Here is a 25,791-nt window from a genome sequence, read left to right on the forward strand (position 1 = left end):
AGTCCTGGAAATTGTTCTTAATATTTTTTTGTAGAAAGAAAGTCTCCTGTTTTTTATTTTTTTCTTAAGAAAATGTTTTAAGTGTTTTTAAGAAAAAAATTAAATGTCTGAGAAATTCTCCTGAAAAGATTTCTGAAATAGAAAAAAAAAGAGAAAAATTCCCCTGAAAATTTTTCGAAAATTGGAAAAAAATTTAGGAGAATTTTTATGGAAACATTTTTCAGGAGAATTTTGTTTGAAACATTCTCAGGAGAATTAAAAAAAAGTAATTAAACAAAGACGAAAAATTCTACACCTGCCCCTCAGGGCAAAAAAAAAAAAAAAAAACAACTCGGAAAGTCTGGTAAAATTTTGGTACACGAGTTGCTGTTTTGACGTCATATGACAATGAAACATGGCAGACGAACGTAAACACTGGGTTGGTCATTAGAAACTTTTACCAAAGCCATGTATTGTATCGTCATTGTATCGTTTCCTTTGCTCTTCCTTGTCACTCAAATACTGGAAACGGTAGTCAAGGTGTTCTAACTCTATCTAACCGCTCTTAGTGATAAAATGACAAAACAACTCCTTTTTGGCGTCCATGTTGTTCCCACATTCCGACATGTAGGGGGAACATGAACATACCGAAGTAGGGGGAAAACTTCCAAACTTAGGAAAAGGCATCATACAAGGAGCACGTGAATGCAGCCCCTTAGCTGAGTTTCAGACCTGGTTGACCGCTTCATTGCACTTTGCGGTATCTGAGGTCGTTGTTGTTCCCAGCACAGTGGATTGTAGCATATGTTCGGGGAACATCAGTCGGTCTGTAAATGTGGCCATCAGAGGAGGCGGAGCCTAAAAAGGGGTACAGCTGATGCTTCCACTGCCTTAAATGTCACAAGATATCATTGCCTCAACGAGTGAGTACGGCAGCGTGTTGCCGCCACTGTTACAAAGTAAATTGCTCAGTTTCTCGTTAAAAGGAAAATATTTTTCATGCTGTAGTGACGTTTCTTGTCATCACTTCATACCAAATTAATTCAGTTTCGACAAAATACTTTTATAATTCTTAGTAATTTATCTTGTTTTTACTTAAACTGGAAACTGAGCTGAATGTTTTTCTTGTTATGTTCATCATAGTGCCAACAATACAGTGAGGAAGAACTTCTATAGACATCAAATTCTCAGCACAACTTCTCTCTTTGAGTTTGATTGTATCAACAGTTACCTCCAGAGTTTTTGATGGGAAGAAAAAAAAAAAAAGCCTCTTGATTTTTTGTTTCATATTTTTTATTTATTTCAAAGTGACAGCTGTGGGTTCATGTTGTTTTGAAATATCACAGTGCTTCTGTCTGTTTGGCAACTATGAATGAATGAACTGATGAATGAACTGATATCAGCAGGTTGTTTGTTAAGTGAATTTAACATTTCTTTCTCTTAAATCAAAGATAGTCACAGTTTAAACATGATGCGCTGAATTAAAGCTATGATAACTGAACATACATCATACAAACATCTTGTTTGGTTAGTTTTTTTGTTGCACTGATCTAAATATACAGATCACAAACAATCATTTATGATGGAATTACCAGCAGCTGATTGGTTGATTTGATTTAATCTGCACCTTCCTGCTTTCTTCATGGAAATATTCTCGACATTTCCAGACTGCAGGGAATCTAACAAGCACAGCTTTGGATTTGTACTCACAACAAACTTAATTATTTTTCAGTGCGAGGAAGTAAATCTTTTTACTACGACTTCGTCTGCAGATTCCAAAACCTTGCATCCAGATGTTAAGTCCAGCTCAGGGCTCCGAAGGGCTGCTGCTCTGTCATTTAGCGGCTGGACGCTCCTCATAAAGTGGATCATTTCCCAGTTTACCAGCAGGATCTCTTTCCCGGAAAAGCCAACAAAGTGTTAAATCTCAGCAGTGAATGAAAACTATAAAACCAGGCAGCAGCAGATGTTTCAGATTAAACCACAGCTTATGATGACTCAGCGTTAAGGTTTTAAAGAGAACGTGCAGCTTGTTCCAGACAAACAGGGTTAAACTTCAAACTGCAGCCGAGCCAACGACGGAGCAGCAGCCTCCAGAAAATGATTCAGCATTTATGATTATTTATAGAGGCCTCAGTCTGCTTCAAAAGAGGTGCGGGTGGGATCGTCTAACAGCGTCTGAAAGCTCCCTTTGCGACAGCTGCTTCTGACAATTTTTATCACACTGAGGAGAGACTGTCTGAGAGTCTGCTCTGTTATTCCCAATTGTACGAATCTTGGCTACAGAGACGCAGAGTTGTTGGACAGAGCTTCAGGGAGGTGGTGGGATGCAGCCAGGAGGAGTCCGTGACTGCAGCCTTCCAACTCCGCTTTCCAGTGCGTCTGTTCGGGAGAACTATAAACACTTCTCCCTCCAGACACGGTCAGAAAACACTTCATACAAACTAGTTATTTCCCGACTCTTAGACATTGTTCCAGCAAGTTTATTTGAAGCTGACTGAGCTCTTTCCTCAGCGATTTCACACTGGCAGATTGGTCTGAATCTGGATCACCAAAACTTCTCTAATGTAATTAATTTCCCCGAGTCGACCAGAAAGTAGCCGTCTCAGATCAAAGTCAAAAACCAATTTGTTATTCCACAAGAAAAAAACCTCAAATCCAACGTTGCAAGAAAACAAGAAAGATAAGAAGCAGGTTTGAACTTAAAGCAGAAAACTGAGGTTACAGCACAAATTTACTCAGTTTTACCGATTGGCACAGGTTGACAAGCAGCTACAATAAAAAGATTCCTTGTGTAATTTCTTCTGTGCACACAGGCGCGGGCCTCGTTCCTTCCCTCAGTGGTGCATGAAGCCAAAAAAGATAAACTTCCCTGGTATAAAATATGCAGCCTTTTAAAATGTAAGTTTAAGGGGAAAAGTATTTTTAGGTCCCCCAGTGCAACATGTGATGTTGTAGCTGAACACTATGTCAAATTGGCTTCATAGCATCATAGCATGGCTGAGGTCAGGCTAAATAACCGCTGGTCAACGCTGGATTATCTTCCTATTTAAAATACAAACTATGAATGTGGATGCAGAACTCTATAATTCTGTCACTTTTCCCTCCAAAGAAACAGTTTGCTTACATTTCCAGCAAAGGCACATCACTAAAATACAAGATGCAGCTCTAGTGCAACAGGTCAAGCAGCTGAACAAGCTTCTGATGAACTGATCATTTAAGGCCGATGAAGACAGTTCGGTTCACATCTGTGGTCATTTTGGAAATAAAATGTATGTCAAAAACGTTTTTACTCAATAAAAATGAGGATAATTCAAAGGTAATTTTGAAAACTAAAACTCTGGGAAAATTAATTACGGTTTTCACCAACGCATTATAACTTAATGATAATATGGAAGACGGACATGGACGTGTTTCTATTGCAAACTTGCTCAACAGGTGTATTTATTTAAAGCCTGCTGCTGACCTCGCTTGCCTCCGCATGTGCTGTGTTATAAAGGCAGTCCGAACAATGGGAGGAACACAGGATTCAGGGAGTAGCCTGCATACCGACACATGAAGCGCAGCCAAGAGAAACTCCTTGTTCTAAGAAGAGTGATCTAACTCAGGTTCAGACTCAGACTAAATCAGTGTGAAAACGTCTTGAAACTCTTCATCGTCTAAACGAAGCCACGCACATTCAGACGACTGTGATTGACAATCAGCAACAGTGTGTACATTCACAGTGCAGGTGCGACAGACATCCCTGTGCAGGCCGTCCTCCACCTTTGAGTCCAGCAGACAGCCGACGGACTCCTCTGCTAGCTGCTGGACCGGTCGGCCTCTCTTCTTTCATATGGTTGGTTATTTTTGGTTGGACTTTAGTACATTGCACTACATCTTCCATTCATTCATGCACCACACACACACTGGTGATGTTACTGATTGTTTGAATTTGTCCTTGTTAAGTTTTGTTTAATAAATCTTTAGTTAAAAGTCGTGCACGATCTCCTCGTCTTTGTCACTCAAAAGGAGTAACATCACGTCTGTCCACGAAGTTCGACAGTCTGCAGCTTTACTCACTGAGTCAAATCTTCAGTAATGATGTTGAATTTGACTTTATCACTTACATTAACTGTGAAGAATACTGGAGCTGAAAAAACTTCCTGTCTTGTCAGTGAAATCAGCCGAAAACTTGCAGACTGTCGAGTCATCGCAGAACATAAAAAGTTCAAACACAGGCTGAGAACCTCACACAGGCTCCTCCCACTCACTGCCTCCAGCTACATATATATTCGAGACAGGAAGTATCATTGGTGACGTGACAGAAAAACGTAAAAACTTTGTGTCCCTTCTCCATTTACAGTCTTTTCGGGACAGAAACATTCTCCAGAGGACGGTTTGTTTTAAGATTCAGATAAAATAAATGGATGGATTATAAATGATATGAAATTAAAGAGGTCTTGAAATGTGGCTGGACAGAGAAGCAACAATGTGGCCTCTTGGTTTCATTTCTTCTTTAGGGCAAAGTGCTTTGATTAAAAAAGAGGTTATCCCCATATAATGTCTATAAAATCCAATAAAAAATATATATAAAAAGTCTGTGGTTATTTCCCGCTCAAAGCAAAACTTGGGTGGTTGATCCCCGCAGTCGCAGACAGCAGGACGGTTCGTCTGATTCAACAGTGGAGGGTCCCGAAAAACAGTTTGTGTTCAAGTTGAGCTGGAACTGCACAGGGAGGCGATTTAAGCCCCGCCCACCTGGTGGAGTCAGCATGTTTAGCCCCTCCCGTCCGAAGGCTCAGTCCACAGGTAATCCAACTCAAGGCAGGCATGATATGATTGACGTGCAAGAAGTACACAGGTCTGATTCCTGTCCACGTGTCCGATTCCCCCCAAAACAAGTCAAACCTGGCAGCTGTAGACGTCCAGAGTCGGATTTGTTCAGTGCCAGAGGAAAGGCCGCTCTTGGTCTCAACAATTAAGTGGTGAATGATTGAGGTCAGTCCAACAATCTGTAGGTGTTTGAGTCAGTTTGCAGGTCTGTCTTTAGGTCAGTGGTCGTGTCACAGGTGCAGACTGATCTTTCCCTCCTTGGCGAGCTTGTGGATGACCTCTGTTTCGAAGTCGGCGCTGTGGACACCGGTCTTCCTGAAGGCTCCAGCATAGCGGTTCTCCTCCCAGTAGTGATGCCAGTTCCCCTGCTGGTCGGCACCGTAACCGAACACCGACACCTGAACACAGACAGGAAGTGGAACCATGACATACCGAGACATAATATCTCTCTTTCTCTATCCGAGTACTCAGACAAAAACAATCAAACATGGATATAAATAAAAAACGTGAATTTGATTGTTGTCTCATCGCCAACAGGCAATGATGGAATGTAATGTAGTACATCTTAGGGTTGGGCGATGTCTGCTGAATTGTCAAATATTGTACTTTTATTTGTAACTTTAGTTGCAAGTGACTTTGCAGATTGCATGCCGCATAAGAGCCAAAGAAGCACATTTTTAAATGAATTGATTTTACCAGCAATCGGATTAAAAAACAAAAACAAACAATTCTGATAATCACAAAAAAGCTGAACATCGAAGCCAATAATCGTGATGTAATGAAGAGATGTAAAAATATATGTAGAATTTACTTTCACTTGTACTTTTGATACAGAAGTACATTTAAGATCAGAGACTTTATGAATTACTGAATACTACAGTGCATGTTTACAACTTAAGTTTGACTGAATAATGAAGCTGACTAAATGTTGTGCAGTATGCAGGGGACACACTCCTACCTGGTCACATATGTGCAGCGCAAAGATGATGGCCAGCATGCCGGTGGACGGGTAGCGACCGTGACGCTCAGTCCAGCGATCATTAACATACTTAAAGAAACCCGGGTTCACCACCAGAACCTAAACACACACACGCACACACGCACACACACACACACACACACACACACACTACTTTGTTAACAGGTTCAATGTGTCAGGGTTCACTGGCTCTCTGGCAGTTTCCACATGTTTTGCAGTGAAGTGTTTATCCAAGTCAGACTGCGGGAGCTTATCGTAGTAGAAATAAACAAACTGAAAACAGCTGAACAAACAAACAAAAACTTTGTTGACAAGAACAGAATTTACTTTAAATAATTAAAATGTGAAAAACAGAAGAGCATGTCACCACCGAAGTACATTCACATGTTTATCTACAGTTCAACAGTTTATGTCTGGCTTTATGTTTGTGATACAGACAGAGCACGACTGAGAATTTATCTTACCTTGTCTTTATCAGCCTCCACTCGTTCTTTGACCCTCATGTAGGTCCTGAACACACAGACACACAGAAAAACTGGTCATTATAGACTATATATATTGAAATATGCAATATAAGTATTGCAGCATACATGTATACACACACATTCACATTTGTCCCGTCTGTTGTAAATGATTTTCTTCGTACATTTAGTTAATAATTGTTGATATTCAGGCGTGTTGTTGAGTACGTCAGCATGACTATTATCTGTGTACATGAACATAAATATACCGTGCAGGTGAACACACTCAGCAGTAAATTCAGTCTGTTTCTGTAAATGATTTGTTAACTTTGATTTTCAATGTATGTACAGTATGTAAAGTTTTAAGTACACATTTTAAGCTGTGACGTATTTATCTACTGTATGTTTCTTTATGTTTTCTGTCCAGTATTTTACTTCCATGCATAGTACACACAAGTTACTTTTTTCTGTCAGATTTATATAGTACAGAATGTCTGTACAACATTTAAGTATATAAATATATACGCACTGTATACACAGATTAGATTGTGAATGTATTGAATAAGTATGTATGTACATATATATATTTAATATATTATATATCTAATATGATAAAGTATATTATACATACTGTATACGCACATACGTCATACATACAGTATATATAAATGTATATATTATCTAGTGCATTTTGCCTTGTCTGATGTAAATGTTTAAGATGTGTATATTTCATATAAATCAGTAGTTAATTTAATCTTTATTTGATATTGTGGATATATATTTTTATTCCCAGGACACTTATCGTCATTCTTAGAGTGATACCTACGGTGTATCATTCATCCATGAAGATCCATGTAAGCAACTTTATCGAGTGAATACTATTAACATTACTGCTGAGCCCACTCAGCTGACGCCTCTGAAGCGTTGAAAGTGTTGCCAGTGCGTTAGCTATTATATTAATTTTTAACCTACACTTGATCCCACAATTGCTCCCCTTGTAACTTCCCCAAGAAACTCAGTTTATTAGGTTCCCTAAGCTAAAACTAGCAGTCTAAATGAACATCTCTGTAATCAATCTGGCCTTCAGAAAAATGTTTCAATTAAAGTATCTTAGAGAGGTGCTGGTTTAACTTTATGTTCAGTTTAAAAGCTGCAGTTTGTGGTTCTGTTTAACTGTACTGCCTTACGCTGACAGGTGTATTACATTACATACTACAAGTTCTAGTTAGCTGAACCTGATAAACCATAAAACTAAAAACTGAGTGCGTTTCCGTGTTTGCTTGATGTTTCGTACATTTTCACGGTGCCGGTGGACAGCGCGCTGGTCAGCCACTCCAGGTCTCTCAGTTTGAAGGGCAGGAGGACGAGGCTGACTCCACGTTTGATGTCCACAGCGCTCTCCGGGTACAGGAAGTGATGCGTCGTCCGATTCCCAACGTCTTTCTCAAACCCTCGAGTCACCGCCTTGTTCATCCTGTGGAGAAAGATGAGGAAGATGAGGAGGAGGACAATGGGAAAGGGTAAGATGTGTGACTTAGACACACGTACCTGATTATGGAGTCGTGTGAGTCGATCAGTTTGCCGTTTCCGGACTGTCGCAGTTTGCCGGAGTTGCCGACCACTGCGCAACTACGACATCGGTCGGGGAGGGGCTTGTAGTCCACGGTAGGCGAGGAAATGACCTGGAACATCGCCGACATCACATCCTCCAGAGTCTGACCGTTACCAGACCGCTGAAGACTCTGTGGAGAGGCGGAGCATATTGTATTGTTGAAATGTTGCTTTATCAAGATTTTTACATTCATCTTTTGTTAGTTTAGCTTCAACAAAAATGAAAAAAGCTGCTCTGAAAGTATTTTTTTCATTCTTACTTTTGTTTTATGCTGTTGATTGTTTATACATGCTCTTACAGTAGAGTGAAACTACAGTACAGCATACTGTTAGCTCTTTTTTGGCTCTCACACACAGTAGATACAGTATACTGTGGATCAGACTGATGATGTTAGCAGCATTTCTACACCCCCCACCCCTCTGCCCTCCTTTAATCTACTAATGGGTTCTGCAGCAGGATTGAATCTATAAATGCAGGACAGAGACTCAGACGTTTGGCTTTTCATCCAGACTGCTGACAACTTCGACAAAAACAATGTAAAGGCTATTTTACGTTCCAATTTTCTGAAGTTAAATATTTTCATTGATGGGTCCTGACTATTTACTGAAACACATTGTATGACCATCAAGCAGGATATGCACTCTACTTTGGTCTTATGTGATTCAGCTGATTCAACAGTTCTCAGTGTCGACACATCAATTCAATGCTGTCACTTCCTGTGTGTAGCCTGCGATCAGTTTCTGTAAAGGAGCTCCCAATTTGTTACTGCACCACAGTCAGTTATTGAAGAAAGCACAAAAGGAGACCTGAAAATCTTATTTACAATCTTTTTTTTTTTTTACTTTTTACTTATTTCTGTGATTTACTTCATTGTTAATGTTAAGTATAAATATTGACATAAATGCGATCTGAGGTTAAGTCACTGATTAAACTGCTCTAAATCCTATTATATCTTGTCAAATACAATTTTATTCCAAGTAACCTCAGACTGATAGAGAGGAATTCACTTTTGTAGCTCCATCAGCTACAGTAACATTATTTTTGGTCCTCACCAGCCACCATTTGAGCGCCTCAGGGTCAAAGTTGTTGTTGCTGCCTCGGAGGATGGGCTGCTGTTTGGGGTCGTAGCGTTGTCTGAACCACTCTGACGTTTCCAGGTTTGAGATACAGGACTGAACACAACCACAGGAGCTGAAAGAGGGCGACACAGAGGAGTCAGACAGGGACAGGCCAGAGGATCATGGGATACTCAGAGTCTGTGACCTCCTGTGTGTTACCTCGTGTCGTCCTGGGACTCCTCAAAAGGCTCGTCTTCAGGTTCGGGGGGGCCTGGAGGAGGGGGGTTCTTGGGAGGGTCAGGGGTCAGATCAGCAGGAGGTGCTGGGGGTTCAATTACTGCAAACAAAAACAGACAGAGAGTCAGAGAACAGTGCATCATGGGAGCTCTGCTAACAATGTTAGCATCAATGATACAATCACAACACTACTTCTGCTAATGATACTACTACTAATATTATCCGAATTTTACAACTACAGCTACTTCTCGTAGTGTTTCACAAACACATTTGAGGGATCACTGCTCGGTGCAGTCACGCGTCTGTCCGGGAGATGTTTCTTTACCTAGTGATGATGATATCAGCTCCTCGCCTGCCTCCCTGACGATGGGGGTGGCCCGGGCTATTGACAGAGGCAGGAAATGTCTCCTTTGAATGCTTTGACTGGCAAGCATGAGGAAGAGGATGGCAGCAATCACCACGGCAACACACACCTTCCTCCTCAACAACATGACTGGACGGACGATGAGTGGGCGGCGGCAGAAGGGAGGACGCGTTGAGACGTTCAGCCTGCTATGTCAGCATATTTGGACTGTGTCATCTGGACATTTTCCCATGTCTGGTCATGTCTCCACCCTGCCTTATCTCCATGAAGCCTGAGTGTGGAACTTCTTGCCCTGTGAACCACGCTGCTTTCTGACTGGTGGAGACGGGATGGATGGTCACACCTGGGTCAGACAGAAAGACACAGCGACATCAGCATCATAAAAAAAAAAGAAATTACGTGGAAATTATTTTTGTTTGCTCAAAAATGTATTATTCTTTACATTGTATTATGTAACAAAATTAGAGATGGAGGCCCAAACATTTCCCCCGTAGCTGCAGACTAGTTCAACTCCACACACCCATCAATGACAACTGTGGCTAACAGTCTTTATATGTGGCTGACTGCTCAGAGTGTTGTTGGACTGCTCCAGTAATAGATCATCCATTACAGATACCATGCCCTGAACCAGGTTTATTAAGGTTAACTGGTAGACTGAACAGACTTTTATTTTATTTATTCTTTCACTTCAAGGACATTCTTTGTTTTACTAAGTGCAGTTATGCAGATATCTGGTTATTTAGTAATTCTGCATTGAGAGACATATCCCTATTTATAAAAGACTTATTATCCATAACAAACAATTATCTGACAAATTATCTCGAACAAAAACCACCACCCAAACAAATTATGTGTCACAAAAGACAGATTGAAAATGTAGCAAACAAATCCTACCAACCGTAATTCACAATTACAAGCAAAATATCTATAATAATATAACGTTTGACAACAAACATATGTCTTTACAATACAATAAATTATTCATAACAATACAAGAAACAAAATATCCAGAACAAATTATTTATTCATAACTAACAATTTATTATTTATCAAAAATATCAAAATAATTTCAATAACTTGCATGTAATCTAATTCGCATCAATCTAATTCCCATAAACAAAATATTCATAATGAAACTTAATACAATTTATTAACATAACAAACCATAACAAAAACTAATCATCCATAAGAAACTATGACAAATTTACGTTCAATAACAATTTCGTACACACTAAATATCCATAACAAACTATTTATAACAAACAGACGAGAACTTCACTCTGAGAAAACTTCCACCAGAACCAGGAAATGACCAAAGAGCAGACGAACAGCAACAAGAACATGAATACTGTGACAAAATAATATCTGTAACTATTTCTAACTCAATAATTATCCATAACAAACTATAACAAGCTTATCTTGTCTGTAACAATACTGTAATTTTTAACAAACTTATATCTATAAACAAACTACTTTTAACAAACTAGTTATCCATTACTAACTATTTATAGCCAACTTATAAAATAACAAACTGTACAAACTAACCATGACAAACTTGAGAGCCATGAGAAACAGTTTAGATCACCAAAGCTTCACTTCAGGAAATTACCCCAAAAAAGTGATTACAACTTAAAGAACATGAAACCTGGATTGTAAACGGACATGGTGTCGTTGATGATGACACAATCAGAGTTTTTCTAAATTGATGACATCACCTACAACAACACAACAAACTCAGAGCCTTCTACCTTGAAAAACACAGGAAGAGAGGTCCAGCTTTTGATTTTACTGAGGAGTGGAGTCACCCTCTTCTTCCCCCCTCCTCTTCCTTGCTTCCACGCCACACCACACCACACCACAACACACCTCCCCTCTGCTCCTGCAGGAATGTCTCCCTGCAGACAGACTCAGTCTCTGAATACCAATCAGATCTGGATCCAGTTCAGCTTCTCCCGTTTCAGCTCTTGCTCTCCTCCTGTCTGCTTCAATGTCTCTCTCTCTCTCTCTCTCTCTCTCTCTCTCTCTCACCGTGCTTGTGTATTTGTGAGTGTGTGGGTGTGTGTGTGTGTGAGTGTGTGTGCGGGTGTAGGCGTAGTCTAAATCAGCTGACCTGTGTGTGTTTCTTCACTACTCTTGTGTAAGTGATATTTACTTCATAACATTTGTAGTAATTGCACACACACACACACACACACACACACACACACACACACACACTGCTAATAGTATTACTTTTCCGTCTGCTAAATCTCCGGGCAGACCTGCACCTTGTTACATAAAGTGACGGCAATTTCACATCTCACATCTGAAGAAACTGTGAGGAAACATAACCTGTAACATTTCTGCAGCACTTTAACTGAACTCGAAGGCTCCAGCAGCAGCACAAGGTTCAATATACAGAGATGAATAAATTATAAAAACATACATTTTGACCAAATATCTTGATTTAAAATTTGCGACAATATTGTAGGAACGACTAATGGTACCTTGACAAAACATTAACACAATGGGAATTCTGATGACTAATCATTAGTTATGTGAATAACAAGTGCAAGTTTTGGATTAGGAGCAGCGGACTTTGAGACAATCACTGCCCACAGCATCTTTTCACCATCCAACCTGACCAGCCAGACTGCCGCCCGTCTAACACTGCTCCTGGCTAATGTGCGGTTGCAGTAAAATGAAATGGATGAAAATGGCACTCGGGCTGGCCAAGCAACAGGAAATCCAACACTGTTCTACCCACATCTTTGCAGAGACCTGTCTTCACGACAACATCCTGGATCTAGCTGTTTTGACGGACGGACCGTGATCAGCGCTAAGAGAGTGCAGGACTACAGCAGGACGCGGAGAGATGGAGTCTGTGGTTACGTCATTGGTGCGAAATGCTCAGATGCAGTCAAAGTGGATGGATAGTGTTTGTCATGATTACAATGAAGTTAGAAACAGTTACAAAGTCCAAAGACGAGATTAAATCAGACAAAAGTAATGTACAAGCTGAAGTGTGGGAAAGGTTGTGAGATTTCACGATGAGTTTGCGAAAAAAAGAGGAACAACAGTTGACCAGTATGTCATCGTGCTACCGGAAGCAGTAAGCAAAATCTCCCTCTTAAGCAATAGATGGCCAGCTGGAGAGAGTCTAAAAAAAAATGCAGCAACAGAGGAGACGATCTTCTTCCTCCGCTCTCCTACCTTGGATTAACCGACAAGCCGGAGTATGTGAGCAGCCTATCATCGCATCGGGTCGTGAATTCCCTCAAGGAGTTGGACTTTCAGCAGGAAGGGAAAGGCTTACCGGAAGGCTTGACCCTCTCAATCTCTACTACATCTAAGTATTTTGACCAGCCTCAGCTCTTTCAGATGAATCTTTATTATATACTTAATTGTTATCTTTATCAACAGGTATTCTCGATAATGATTGCTAGTAATTGAGATAAGTCTGAGCTGTATGCTTTGCCCTTGCTAAAACTTTGTCGTAAACCTTCACCTATAGATAAGTAGAAGTTCAGGACACTGATTTTATGTCTCTTTGATGGAAGTAAAAAGTAGGTAATAAGTGTGCAAAATATCTTAAAAGTTTTTAAAGGTTACTCTAGCCGAACAAATTGAAACAGTCACCCAGGGTTTTACCAAAGGCCCCAAAAATCCAACCTAGCACCCTAGCAGATCATTTAGAGGAGAGCTGTCGTTAACGGGCACGGCTGGTGGCCATATCTGACTCAGCAGCTATTCGGGTCAGGTGCCAAGCCAACGGAAGCAGGGTAGACGTTCGGTAGCGAGTCTCCTCGCTACCAGCTTAAGCAGTCCCTATTTCAATCCCATTTTAAAGTAACACCTTGTAGGTTTAGGGAGCTAACCCTTTATAACGGAGAGCTGGTCCAGTACCTCCTGGACAGGGGTATACTAGGGATCTGACAGTAGTCTCATTTTACAATAGCCATTGAATGATTGCATTTAGTTCTTTAAATTAGTCATATTTTAACAATTCTATTCATATTTTATCAACTCCATTGATTATATTGAAATAACACAGAACACTTTAATCTGTGCTCGTTGTCATGAGGCTCGTCACTGATTCTCTTCATGTCTGATTAGTCAGAGGCCAAAGGTAATAAATTGTACAACCGCAGTGTCACAAATGTCTATCACTATGCGTTGCGGCTCCTTCAGTAACATTCATTTATGTCTGAATATAGACAGACATAAATGAATGTTACTGAAACAAAGGACTAAATTGTTCTGTATTTCCTGAAAAAGGCTAAATACCACTGTAACCACTCATAGAATAACTGCAATTACTACCATACTTCTACAGCCACAGTCACTGTGATTTTGGACGAGTCAGGACAGATACAGATTACCAGATCAACGCACTTGCACATATTTGTTCACAATGTTTGTGTCCCGGGCAGGAAAGGGCACGGCTCTCATGAGAAAGGCTGGGGAAAGTTCCTGACAGGAAGTTAAGCCCCTGGATTGGCATCTGTATTAGCATGTTAGCACAGAGCATGACTTTGTAGTGCCTTGTTTACTGTGCAAACTTGTCCTGGTACAAAGGACTTTAGCACAGAAGCGGATCAGAACAAACTGATCAGCTTTCCACACAGAAAAAAAAAACAGGGATACATGGATCAATACGTCCGTTAAAAAAATGAGTTTTGGAAAGAAGTCCATAACTATAAAATTCATGAACTAGAGAGGTGAAGTGTGATGAGTCATTTTAATGGTGGTGCATCAGTCATGCTCATTTCAGAAAACAAAACATTGCTGTCTTCCTCAAACTGATTAAGTGAGGACGTTTTGTCATTTATAGAGAAGTGCCTTTTATGTAAATGTTCCCTGCGGCTTTAGTTGAAAAGCCCCTGAATGTTTCTCGCTTTTTATCGGTCGAATCACTGCAGTTTTGTTAGTCATTGCTGTGTCAGTGCACACAGAGCAGCGTTGTAAACGTTTCTTTTAGCCGTCCTGCACTTGCTAGAAATTTCTTCACGGCTGACATATTATGACTTTTGGTTTTCGTATGTTCTGGACTGTATCCGTGTGAATGAATTAAATGTTTGCGAGGTGTACTGAAGAAAAACAACCTTACGACTTATAACAGGAATACTGTTATAAGTCATTGAGTGGCATTACATGATCCAGGAGACTCCTCTGTTTCTGTACTGTATTAAAAGAGTCAAGAGGACAGTGGAGGGTTAATGGCTATCAGTTGAGTCACAGTGTCTGTATGTTATTTTAGGTTTTTTGGAGGGGGCCGGGGTGTGGGCGGGGGTGGGGGGGTGGGGGGTTAAAGGTCACATGGTTTTCCAACATGTGACAGCACTCCTTCCTGTCTTTCTCTCTGCAACCTCTGACCTCTGCGTTGACACCAGAATGGAAACCAGCTGCTCTGCTGATGGAGCACAGAGACGAGCTGGAAAATAACGATACCACAGAAGAAGAATGGTGTCAGTTCGTTGACTGTCCGTTCTGTTTACACAGATTGACCGTCCACAGAGAAGAGGGGAGGACTATGTTTTACTGTCTGTTTAACCAGTGTTTCCCACACATACGCTTTACCCGGGAATCCCTCCTGGTTGCATGTATGTCGCGAGCACTGCCGGACAGCTGGAGTTGTGAGACCGAGGAGTTCCCACGATAATTACAGAATCACGCGAGACCGCAGTTATACGCATCTGTAATAAACACGACGACAAACAGATGAAAGGTTAGTGTTCCCAACCGGAGGATTTGAAGAAGTGCTTGGATTTGTCTCTTTTTTGAGATTTTTGTGCTGGCGTCAACACAGAGAGTTTTATTCAGAAAATGAACAGGATGTTATGTTGTTGATTCGGTCTAACTTCCTGTCTGCTCTGTGCTGAAGTCGGCTGAACGGATGCGCCTTGCTCTGGCATCCTGCAGAAACAGAAGCCTTGTGTATCTGCCATGCAACCGAGTAGATACGCAACGCAGCGAAGCCAGTGGAAGTAAACCCATAGACTAGAGTGAAACCTATCAGCTCCCTAGCCGTAGCAGATCCGAGATGGACTGAACACAGATCTGGTGGATTTTGGGGTTAAGTATACGTATACCAACAGCCGCAAAAGTACATGTGATGACCCATTTAAGCATTTTATGGTATTTTTTTCTTTTTCTTCCCATCCACGAGAAAGTTGCGATCTGCGATCAAAAGTTAGAAAATTCAGTATTTTGTCAAAACTGGTGTGTACTGGTGGCTGCAGGTTGGTTGGACGTGTGTCGATGGGAACAGGATGCGACGGGAGTCATTCATCCGGGATTGGGATGGGACAGGAGTTTGTTTGTGGAAAGGAACAGGTGTGAAAATTTACTCCTTTATCATCCTCTTATCATTACATACACCAGTTATTAAACAGGTGTACAAAGGAAGATGTGGCTCTCTCCACCCATTTACTGTCACCACAACACAGATAAGTCTTTTCCTGCAGCAGGTGTACAGTAAGACAACCACAATGTCTATGAACTTCGTATTACAATCGCTGTTTCCCACACATATGGTTTATTTGGGCACGCCGCCAAAGTACAGAATATTAACAGCTGCCCGAGTATATTTGGCAGCCCATTTTAGCATTTTATAAGCTACTTTATTTTTTTTCCGCCTCCAGTCTACTGCCAATCACAAAAGATCCGCAGACAGCAGAAAGACGCTCTCTGGTATTACATCCCTCCGGTAAACATGTGACCTCACCTATTTAATGTAGGCCTACTTTATTGTTTTGTACAAACTTGCAGGTGTTACGATCTTGTTTTTGATCAGCTACATAATGAACAAGCTCCCTTTTTTGTTTGCGGCTCTGCGACAGATATCTGTCTCTGAGATTTCTGTCTCTACCAAAATACAACAGATGAGTTATTGTTCATTGTTTAGTTTAGTTTCGTTTATGCTGACTCGTCCAATTCTACCATTTTTACACCAAAGCTAGCTCATATTTGTAGGTATTTAATCACCGGTAAATGCTAAAAATAGGCAACTGACCACTTTCCCATTAACAGTAGACAAGTTTGCCTTTCTGCTTTTTTCCGGTGTCACATCTGGTGTCTCAAACGTGCCTAATTTAATGCAGTCACAAATGCTTTTGCACAAATGCTTTTGTTTAGACAACTTTGGCTTGTTTTGTTCAATGAAAAAAAACTTTTATATTACTAAAAATAAAGAACTGAAATGAGTATTGTTTTAGTATCAATACAGAAACACAGGTATTGTATCAAAACTAATAATTAGAATTTTTTTTAACTGATATCCAGCCCAACTGAACAGCTGAGAGCCTATTCAGACAGAACATATTCTCACATTAACACTATAATCTAAAGTGTTTATGGTGATTGTACTGGAAAAGTCCACACTGACTCGGCAATGAAGGACATACTTACAGAAAGGTTTCCCAGTCATCACGAGACAGACTGTCACACAGACTTTCAATAAAAAACAACTCAGTGTCTTTTAGTCACAAGCTATTTGCCTGAAAACATAAACTTACACATTAAACAAGCCGCTTGAATTTTACATTATTCCAAACTGCATCTGTTGTTATAATAACTTCATGAGTAAATGTCATGCAATCCTGAGAAAGCCTCCAGAGAAGTTGGGACGCTGTGTGAAATAGAAACGTAATCATTTGCAAACGAACTGTGTTTACCAAAAACAATTGTACGAGCTGACATAACCATAAATTTCACAACCAGGTGAACCTCGCCCCATCCTCGCTTGTGAACGACTGAACTTTTCATACCCAATCATGATACTATCATCAGATACGGCCTGGAATGATTCAAACAGGTGGGTTTTCTTTAGTATTTCACAACTTTCCCAGTCTTTAGTTGATCCTGTCCCAACTGGTTTGAAAAATGTTTCTGGCATTAAATTCATATAATTATAATTCATATAATCAAAGAAAAGACTGAAGTGGATGAGGTAAACCATTAAATATATTGTCTTTGTACGGTTTTCAGTTGAGTATGTCAAAAAGGGTTAGACAATTATCACATTGTTTTTTTTAATTTGCTCTACACAGCGTCCCAACTGTTTTGGAAGTGGGGTTGTAAATAGAGGCCCTGATGCTGACACGTATAAAGCAGAGTGTGAAACATGTGAAAGAGATTTGACAAAGGAGCCAAACACAAACTCAAACTTAACTGTTAAAAAAAAAAGGGAATTACTAACCCAAGAGGGCTGCTACACAACCCAGTGTTGAAAGAGATGAATTGAAATATCAAGTTAGAGCTTGTTTTAAGGAAGTGTTGAAATTAAACAGCACAAACACAGAAAATGGAGGAAAAAAAAAAAAAAAAAGCTTTATCAAAGAAAGTACAAATCAGAATTGTGACACAAGTCATTTTGGCCAAAATCAAGTCTCGAGCTAATCCCAAGTCATTTTTGCTTGGTCAAGACAAGTCAAGTCACAGGTTGTAATGTCAAGTCGAGTCACTTGCAGCCTATTTACACCTGGTTTCAAAAAGGGATCTATATCCGGGCAAGTTAATGCAAGGTGTAAATGTATTGTGATCGGACTGTGATCGGACCTGGCTGACCATATCTGGAGGTAGTCTGGCTGTGTTCGTAGATAAGTCTTTTATTTTCTGTGAAGTCAAAGTGCAAGTCATGAAAGCAGTGACTCAAGTTGACCACATCTCTGATACCTTTCTGTTTCTCCTTTCTCTACCAGCGACGTTATCTGCTTTCTTCGTCAGCTGTATGTTTTACGTAGTCACCCACAAACGCACCTCCCGTTATAAATAATGTAGCCTGACTATACAGTACCTATCCGGCCCGGCCCCTACTGTATCCAATATGTATCGAGTTTTTTAAATCCCGGTGACAACCTTAATTCAAAATAAAGAAAATAGTGTGTGTTCATATTAGAACTGTGCATTTTTCAGGGATTCAGCTTTTCACTCAAATTGTTGGGCCTGTGTTGTTGTTTGTGGTGGAGAGGTGCTCATTATAGTGTGTTTTTTTTTGCATTTAATTAATGACTGTTTTATCCCTATATTTCATTAATGATAATGATTTATTTATTTTGATCAAGATAGCGCTTTCTCAGTTCCTCAGTTTCTAAGTTCCTGTTTTTTTTACCACTTACTCTGGTGTGTGTGTCTGATTGAGTGCAGCACTTTGTGTTACTTTGCTGTATGAAAAGTGCCAACAAATAAAGTTTGACTGATTGATTTATTTATACACATCCATCACAGTCACGTGATGCATAGTTAAATTGACTCCCTTCCGGTACGAATCCCACAGGAATCCAAGGAGACCCACAGGATTCTCAAAAAAATGTCAGTCTCTAGAAAAAATTCATTTTCTAACCACTTCATCCAATAAACATGCTCAACAGATCGTAAAGAAGCTGCTGTATGTTGAAGCGAACATTACACTGTCCTTAATTAGGATGTCTAAAAACTATTGTGTGCCAGCAAACGAACCATTACAGACTTCTGTTGCTATCAGCTGATCCAAAAATTGGTAATGGCAGCTGTAATTTTATGTCATTATACAACAATATTTTCCTCACACAGTAAATTTTCTTTGAGCTTCTTGATAAATTGTTTGTGGATAAAATAAGTAGACAGGATTGTTAATGTTTAGCACTTCATCACAGTTGGACTGTCACTTTTTCAAAAGTTGGAACGAATTTGAAATAACACAAGTTTATTTAAACCATCATGAACTATCGTGAAAACACATTGTGGTTGTGATAATTTTAGATGTGATACTGCCTCCTTCTATTCAGTCAGTTTGAGATGGAGGCAGGGACTGACCTCCAGTTCAGGAAATATGTTTTTTTTTAACCTTGTTCACAGGAGGAAATGATAAGAGCAGCAGAGAAAGAGGGAAGCGGGACTGCACTGGGTGTAAAAACACTGACCTCACTCAACCCAGAACACCATATTTATTGTAGAGCTGACACAATTTGACAATCTGTGGATTAGATGACAACAGAAAATGGCAACAACTTTGATTAATGGTTAGCCAAATATTTACAGGTTACAGCTACCCACGTGTTTTAGATTGTCTGCTATTTTCTGTTTTGGTCGAATAAAACAACTCTTTGAATATGTTGAAAATGGCCATTTTTCATATTTTTTTTACATTTTCTACAACGTATAAAGCAAATTAATAATAGGTCAATTGGGGGGAAAAAATGAAATCGACAGTCATACGGTCATAATTTCTTGTGCGTCCACTGGCTTAATCTAGTCTTTTCCATTCATTCACGATGCCTCAGGTGCCTCATTTAGTCACAAGCTAATGTTACTGAATGCAGTTTTGTTTCCAGTCCAGGATTTGAAACAGCTTTTTCAAATATAAAATTTAAGAACTTTTCAAGCATTTTAGTTACAAGGTACCACAACAACACCAAACCAAATTTTTTACTAGTAATGCATTTGCAAAAAATAAAATGTACATATTATTTTATAAAATATAGCATCAAATATAATGATTTAATGCTTGCTCATTTCAATGCCAGGAGGCAACAAACGGGACGACGGGATTGTTTTGATTCAAATATTAAACAATTTTGGGTTATCATGAGTGGTTGTGTAGATGAAACACTAGATTATGTAGAAAACGTAGCATTTTTCAAGGACTATATATATTAATTTAAGCATATTCCAAACCTCTAAAAAAATACAAGTTAAATTTAATAATTTTCACAAACTTTGTACAAACCATAAAATTCAGTAAACACGCGTCCTCTGTAGAAACGGCCACTGCTGGAGTACGAGACATGGTTGGCTGCGTTATGGAGAATTTTTGCTTCGAACAAATGAACATTTTATTCACTACATCACATTCATGTAAACATGTAGAACAAGACTAATGTTAGCAGCTCTGTGAAGTTAAGTCACAGTGATGCTTTGAGCTACATGCTAACATTCTGGTGTTTATCAGGTATGAAGTTTCCCATGCTCACTGTGTTAGCATTCAAACGTTTGCTAATTAGCACTAAAGCAACAGCTGAGGCTGATGGGAATGTCATTAGCTTTTGCAGGTTCCCGGACACATATCCAAGTCTTGGTTTCCATGACAACAGCAGAAACAGGACATCATTATTTCCTTTAAGTGCCACTGACCAGAGACAGGATGGAAAAAATGTGGAGCTGAAGCGCCGAAAAAAGGTTTTAAAAGAGACCAGGGGAAAAAGTTAAACAGACACACACACACACACACACACACACACACACACACACACTCACACACACACACACACACACACACACTCACACACGCTCACAGTTTGAATGGTGACCTCAGCAACAGCTCAGAAAGAATAACAGTGGTCAGAAACACACTGGACTTCCTGTTACAGTGCTGACTCACAGACAGTCAGACACTTAACGCTGTAACGTAATATTATATTTTTGTCTCCACATCATAATTGTCCTCGACTGTCTGTCTGCTGTGCAAAGATGACACTTATTTCCTGTCCATCTGTCCTGGAAGAGGGATTTTTTTGTTTCCATGGATCACTTCAAGGATAAAAGGTGTCATACACTAGACCGGCTGTAAAGATCTCTGAGGAATTAAACTGCTTGAGACAGACAGTCAGTCAGGTCTGTAACAATCTGTTTCTGGTTCAGATTTAGAAGCGGGCCTCTATAATTACATCTGTCCAAATGCAGAGACGGAGGATTGACTCGCAGACCACACAACCTGTCCCTCTATCTGTTATTATGTTGTGTGTTTCAGATGTCACATCAAACATGGTTTTAAACACCAACACACAGACAGAAGCGATGTATAAAACATTGTAGACCCTGAGCAAAATATAAAACATCTAGACTCCTCCCTGAGTACCAGACATACACTTAACATTTCTACATAAAATTGCTGCTTTCCTCAATGTATAACAGTCTTAGGGCTGGGCGATATGACCTTAAAACAATAATTTTACGTCATATCATGAAACACAATATACTGTATAGCACGATATTTTGAATTCCTCTCAAAAGCACTTCATTAATTAATGCTGGGGCGGGGCGACAAACGCATCACAAAATTTTGGCCAAAAATTTCACATACCAGTAATGTGGGTATAATGTGGGAAAAATAATACAATGCAGACTTTAAAACCAGGAAAAGACAACACTTATGCCATATCATGATATAACGATATCCAGAATCTAAAACGTTGAAGTCAAATTTATATTGTCCCACATAGTTATTACTTCACTATTTAAATATTATAGGATTACAGTAGAAACCACTGGCTTACCAAGTTATACTGTAATGTTGTGGGAGTACTAAAATTCAGCAAAGAGCAACTGACAAACTGAATCACAGAAAAACTGTAGATATTATAATGAAGTTAACCTACAATCAGATAACTACAGACTACCAACTAACTATGGCAAATTATAGGAACACTGCAAGAGATAATAATACAGTAAAGTACCATAAAGTCCAAATAGAGAACGACAGACGTACTATTATAGACATACTGTAAGTATTTATTTTGTAAAGTGTAGGAGATTAAATTACAGTAAATTAGAATAAAATCAACACAACAGAAACCTGTAGGCGATGCTGCATAAAGAAGAAGAAGCAACAATAAAATAGCTACAGGCTCAGCAAATATATAAACGCAACACTTTTGTTTAAATAAGAGACTTTTTCTGTGCACACAAAAGTCTTATTTCTCTCACATTTTGAGCAGAAATTTGTTAAAATCTACATCAGTCAGCACTTCTGCCTTGGCCAAGATAATCCCTCCACCTGACAGGTGTGGCATATCAGGATCGCAATAAAAAGGTGAATCTCAACTGTACACTTTAATCTCGAATTATATGACAGTACAGTGATATAAAAACAGAGCAGACACTCCATGGGAATATAGCGTGAGTACAAGGTGTGTTTCTACATTACACAGTAAAGATGTAGCAGATGGCTGCAGGAGATTAAAGTACATTTAATTTAATTTGTTTAATAATAGGAATGTGATCGACACAGCTAACCGAGCATCTAATATAAGGTGATCGAGGAGAATAAAACAAAGACTCAGGGATAGAATCGAGAATCTTTATAAACATACTGTAACAACATAACATACTATACTCTTTCTCTGCTGTTTGTTGTTGTGCTGCTGCAATTATCTTCTGAGTATCAGTCAAGTTTTATTGCACCCTTCCTCATCAAGGGATAACGAGAAGTACAGTCTTTTGACAGTCTGCAATAAAAGTCAATACAACAAACAGCAAGTATAACAAGAAACTGTAGGTGTGATAATAAAGAAGATAACTACAGGCTTCTGCGAATGAATTTTGCGGAGATTTTATGAGAGATAATAATACAGCAGAACAGAGGGGGCAAAAGTACACAAATTCAGATAATTGTGTCAAAATGACTGTTGTGTAAACGTCTTTACTCGTTTAAAAGTAAGAAAGTAAAGGCCCTGAATGTGTATACAAGTAAAAAGGTTATTTCTGCCGGCCTACGTCATTTTAATATATTTCGAAGACTATAAACGTTAAAGGTAGTATCGGTAGGATTTGTCCAAGCGGTACAAAGGTAGTCACATTCCCAAGTCGTCAAATAGCAACATGTTAGGTTGGTAAAGCGTCCCGAGCAGCAACACGCTGAGAAAGTAAGAAAATCCAGGCAGAGGGCTGCGGGGTCTCTGCAGATACGAGACACTAACACGCCTTTTCCCCCGCATTCAAGTCCCCCTCTCTGTCTGTTTCCTTCTCCTTAACGTCTGCCGAGCCTGATATGCACCGATAGGTTGAAATGACTTTTGTGATGTTGTGAAGGCGGCGTGCAGTGACACAAAATAAAATTATTTATAAGTCTCCGCAAATGCATTGAAACTAAAGTAAAGAGCCTGTTTTAAAAATGTACAGAGAAGAAAGTACAGATATTTGTGTTCAAATTTAGGGAGAATTTAGGAAAATGTGAGATGAATAAATACTCAAGTAAAGTACAGATATCTGAAAATCAACTTAGATAATAAAGTGAAGAACATTAAGGAATTTTATAAAATATATATATTCTTTTATTCTGTTCATACTCATATATATATTTTCTTTTATTATGTTTGCCTTTGTGTTTTCTATCGATCCATCTACCTAAAGTAGATACATTTCTAATTAAATTTTCTAATTAGAATTACATTTTCATGTTAAAATTCAAAATCCATCTTTCTAATCTAATATTATTTACAGTCAAGTGAAAAAACAAACAAACTGTGAATCATACAACCCATGTGTACTTTATGTGGCTCTATACAAACACTGTAAGAATATTGTAAACAATATTACAGTAAAATACATTGAGGTAAATATTGTAGTACTACAAGACACTACTAAAACATGTCAACTACTCCTATATACATAGTTTTTAAATATTAAGAATACTGTGAAAATAACTTTATATTACAAGAGTGAGGTTAAAATAGCGGAAGTTATAACGGTACTATAGGAGATGTGATCTGAGGTAACTGTAGGAGACGCTATGATGAAGTTAGCCGACAATAACAAAAGTACAGGTTGCTTTTATAACTTTTAAATGTTGTGATATTATCAAGAGTTGGTGGGTGGAAGGAGTCAGAGCAGACGTGACACATTACAGGAGTACAGTGCAGCACGGTGGTCGTGCAGAGGTCTGACTTTTACCACAGTATGGAAGAAAACATGAGGTCACCACAGAGCTAACAGATGAGCTATAAAAACACGAGTATCACAGTGCTGTCACAGAGAAAGTGAGAGACAGAAAAGTCTGAAGACAGTTTGTACCCCTTCGGCACCCCCACCTCCACCTCCACCCTGCCTCTCTTGCTCTTATCGTCCACACACTCCTCACACATACACCCACATCTACACCACCACACCACACGATAAAGGGTGAAGCAGCAGCTCCGAGAGAACAACCCCCGCTGCTTAAATCGCCAGAAAACTACATGAAGTTTGGTGGTGGGGGGGGGAAACTTTCCCAAGTTTTCAGTTGGGAGTTTCTAACCATGCTGCCGCTCAACATACACACACAAACAGAGGTGTACCCGGGTCCAGACACACACACTCACACACGGTACCCGGCGAACAGCCGGTGAAATGACACAAATCTCAGTTGCGAGCAAACTGAGGAGGACTCACATGAAGCGGCGGCGGCGGCGGCCGGATGGTTTTTCTTCTTCTTCTTCTTCTCTTTGTGAAGCAGCGGAGCTCAGGGCATGATGATGCAGCGGCGAGAGGCCACGCCCACCAGGGGAGGGGGGAGAAGAGCGGGAGGGAGGGAGGGTGGAGGGAGGAGGAAGGAAGAGCGGAGTTTCTGTCGTTTGCGGCTTTTTTTTTGGTGTGTGTGTGTGTGTGTGTGTGTGTGTGTGTGTGTTTATGTTATATCTCTCGAAAGACGAAATAACTGTCAGGATGTCAAAACCTTTTTTCAAAATGGCGCCGAACGTCTGCAGTTAATTCCACTCATAAAACTGTCAATCAACTGACAAAAAAGAAATCTGGATCTCATCTGAAAGTATATAAAAACAACATAGTTTCATCACCACCTCATGATATATGATAGCAGTGGTCTCGTTTTAAACACACAGCACACATTTATCATTCATGTATTTTTTTTTGGTTGTCATATTTGCAGCCCACTTTATTTATTTATTTATTTATTTATTTATTATGCATATGCAACATGACATCAAATACAATGCCAGTCAGAGTGTAGAGCCAAACAGGACTTCAACTTGTCTGATAATAATCTTGACAATAAGCTTGAATATCTTGGAGATTTTAATCAGTGCACAAGCAAACACGCTTTCACACAAGTTTAGTGTGTGTGTGTACAGATGGAGTGAAGATGTGTCTGTTCAGAGCATATTGTACGCCACCGTACACTGCAAACTTGTGTTCAAACCACAGAAAAGTATGTCTTCCGGCAGCCTGCAATGATGCCTCGATAATATTACTAAGAGACCTAGATGGAGAAGTGCAAGTGAAATGTTTGTTGCTGCAAGCTGTTTTAAGAAATCACATGTATACATTGATGTATCAACCTTAATGTGTCTGAAAATGAAATGCCCCTGGTTTAGCAGTTGTGGAGACTCTGGTGCAGCTGTCTCTTTGTGAGACACTCATGTATTTTATTTTGTATATTATGATCTTTTATTTGGATTGATTGGGTTGATTTTTTTAAAGGTGCGTTTCATTTTCAATTTAATTGATTGCCCACGCTCACCTCTTGAAGTAGCTCGTTGGGGCTAACAAACAGTAGCCTGCTGAAGTGAGAGAGCCGAAGCGTCTGATGATGTCTAAAAGTCGAAAAAATTGCA

At 39.6% G+C, this 25,791-nt stretch overlaps 1 protein-coding gene across 1 annotated transcript; it reads right to left on the reverse strand.

Moving 5' to 3' along the window:
• Positions 1–173: 173 nt before the first annotated feature.
• st3gal8 (ST3 beta-galactoside alpha-2,3-sialyltransferase 8) lies at positions 174–24,697 on the reverse strand. Its single transcript, XM_084349729.1, has 9 exons — positions 24,611–24,697; positions 9,467–9,848; positions 9,124–9,241; positions 8,899–9,037; positions 7,783–7,976; positions 7,529–7,708; positions 6,238–6,283; positions 5,753–5,872; positions 174–5,192 (listed from the first exon to the last, which is right to left on the reverse strand). Exons 2-9 carry the CDS (start codon positions 9,630–9,632, stop codon positions 5,025–5,027), a joined length of 1,131 nt encoding a protein of 376 aa, XP_084205855.1. The 5' UTR covers positions 9,633–9,848; positions 24,611–24,697; the 3' UTR covers positions 174–5,024.
• Positions 24,698–25,791: the final 1,094 nt, after the last annotated feature.

This window comes from Pagrus pagrus (assembly GCF_965226575.1).
Source record: "Pagrus pagrus genome assembly, chromosome: 3".
Classification (NCBI taxonomy): domain Eukaryota; kingdom Metazoa; phylum Chordata; class Actinopteri; order Spariformes; family Sparidae; genus Pagrus; species Pagrus pagrus.

Excerpts from the sequence above, each read along its gene's own strand:
- st3gal8 (XM_084349729.1), bottom strand. The coding sequence starts at position 9,632 with ATGTTGTTGAGGAGGAAGGTGTGTGTTGCCGTGGTGATTGCTGCCATC. Across the intron at positions 7,977-8,898 it reads AGGCGCTCAAATGGTGGCTG|AGTCTTCAGCGGTCTGGTAA; the intron begins GTGAGGACCAAA and ends GCCTCTCCACAG. Across the intron at positions 5,873-6,237 it reads TGGAGGCTGATAAAGACAAG|GTTCTGGTGGTGAACCCGGG; the intron begins GTAAGATAAATT and ends GTGTGTGTTTAG.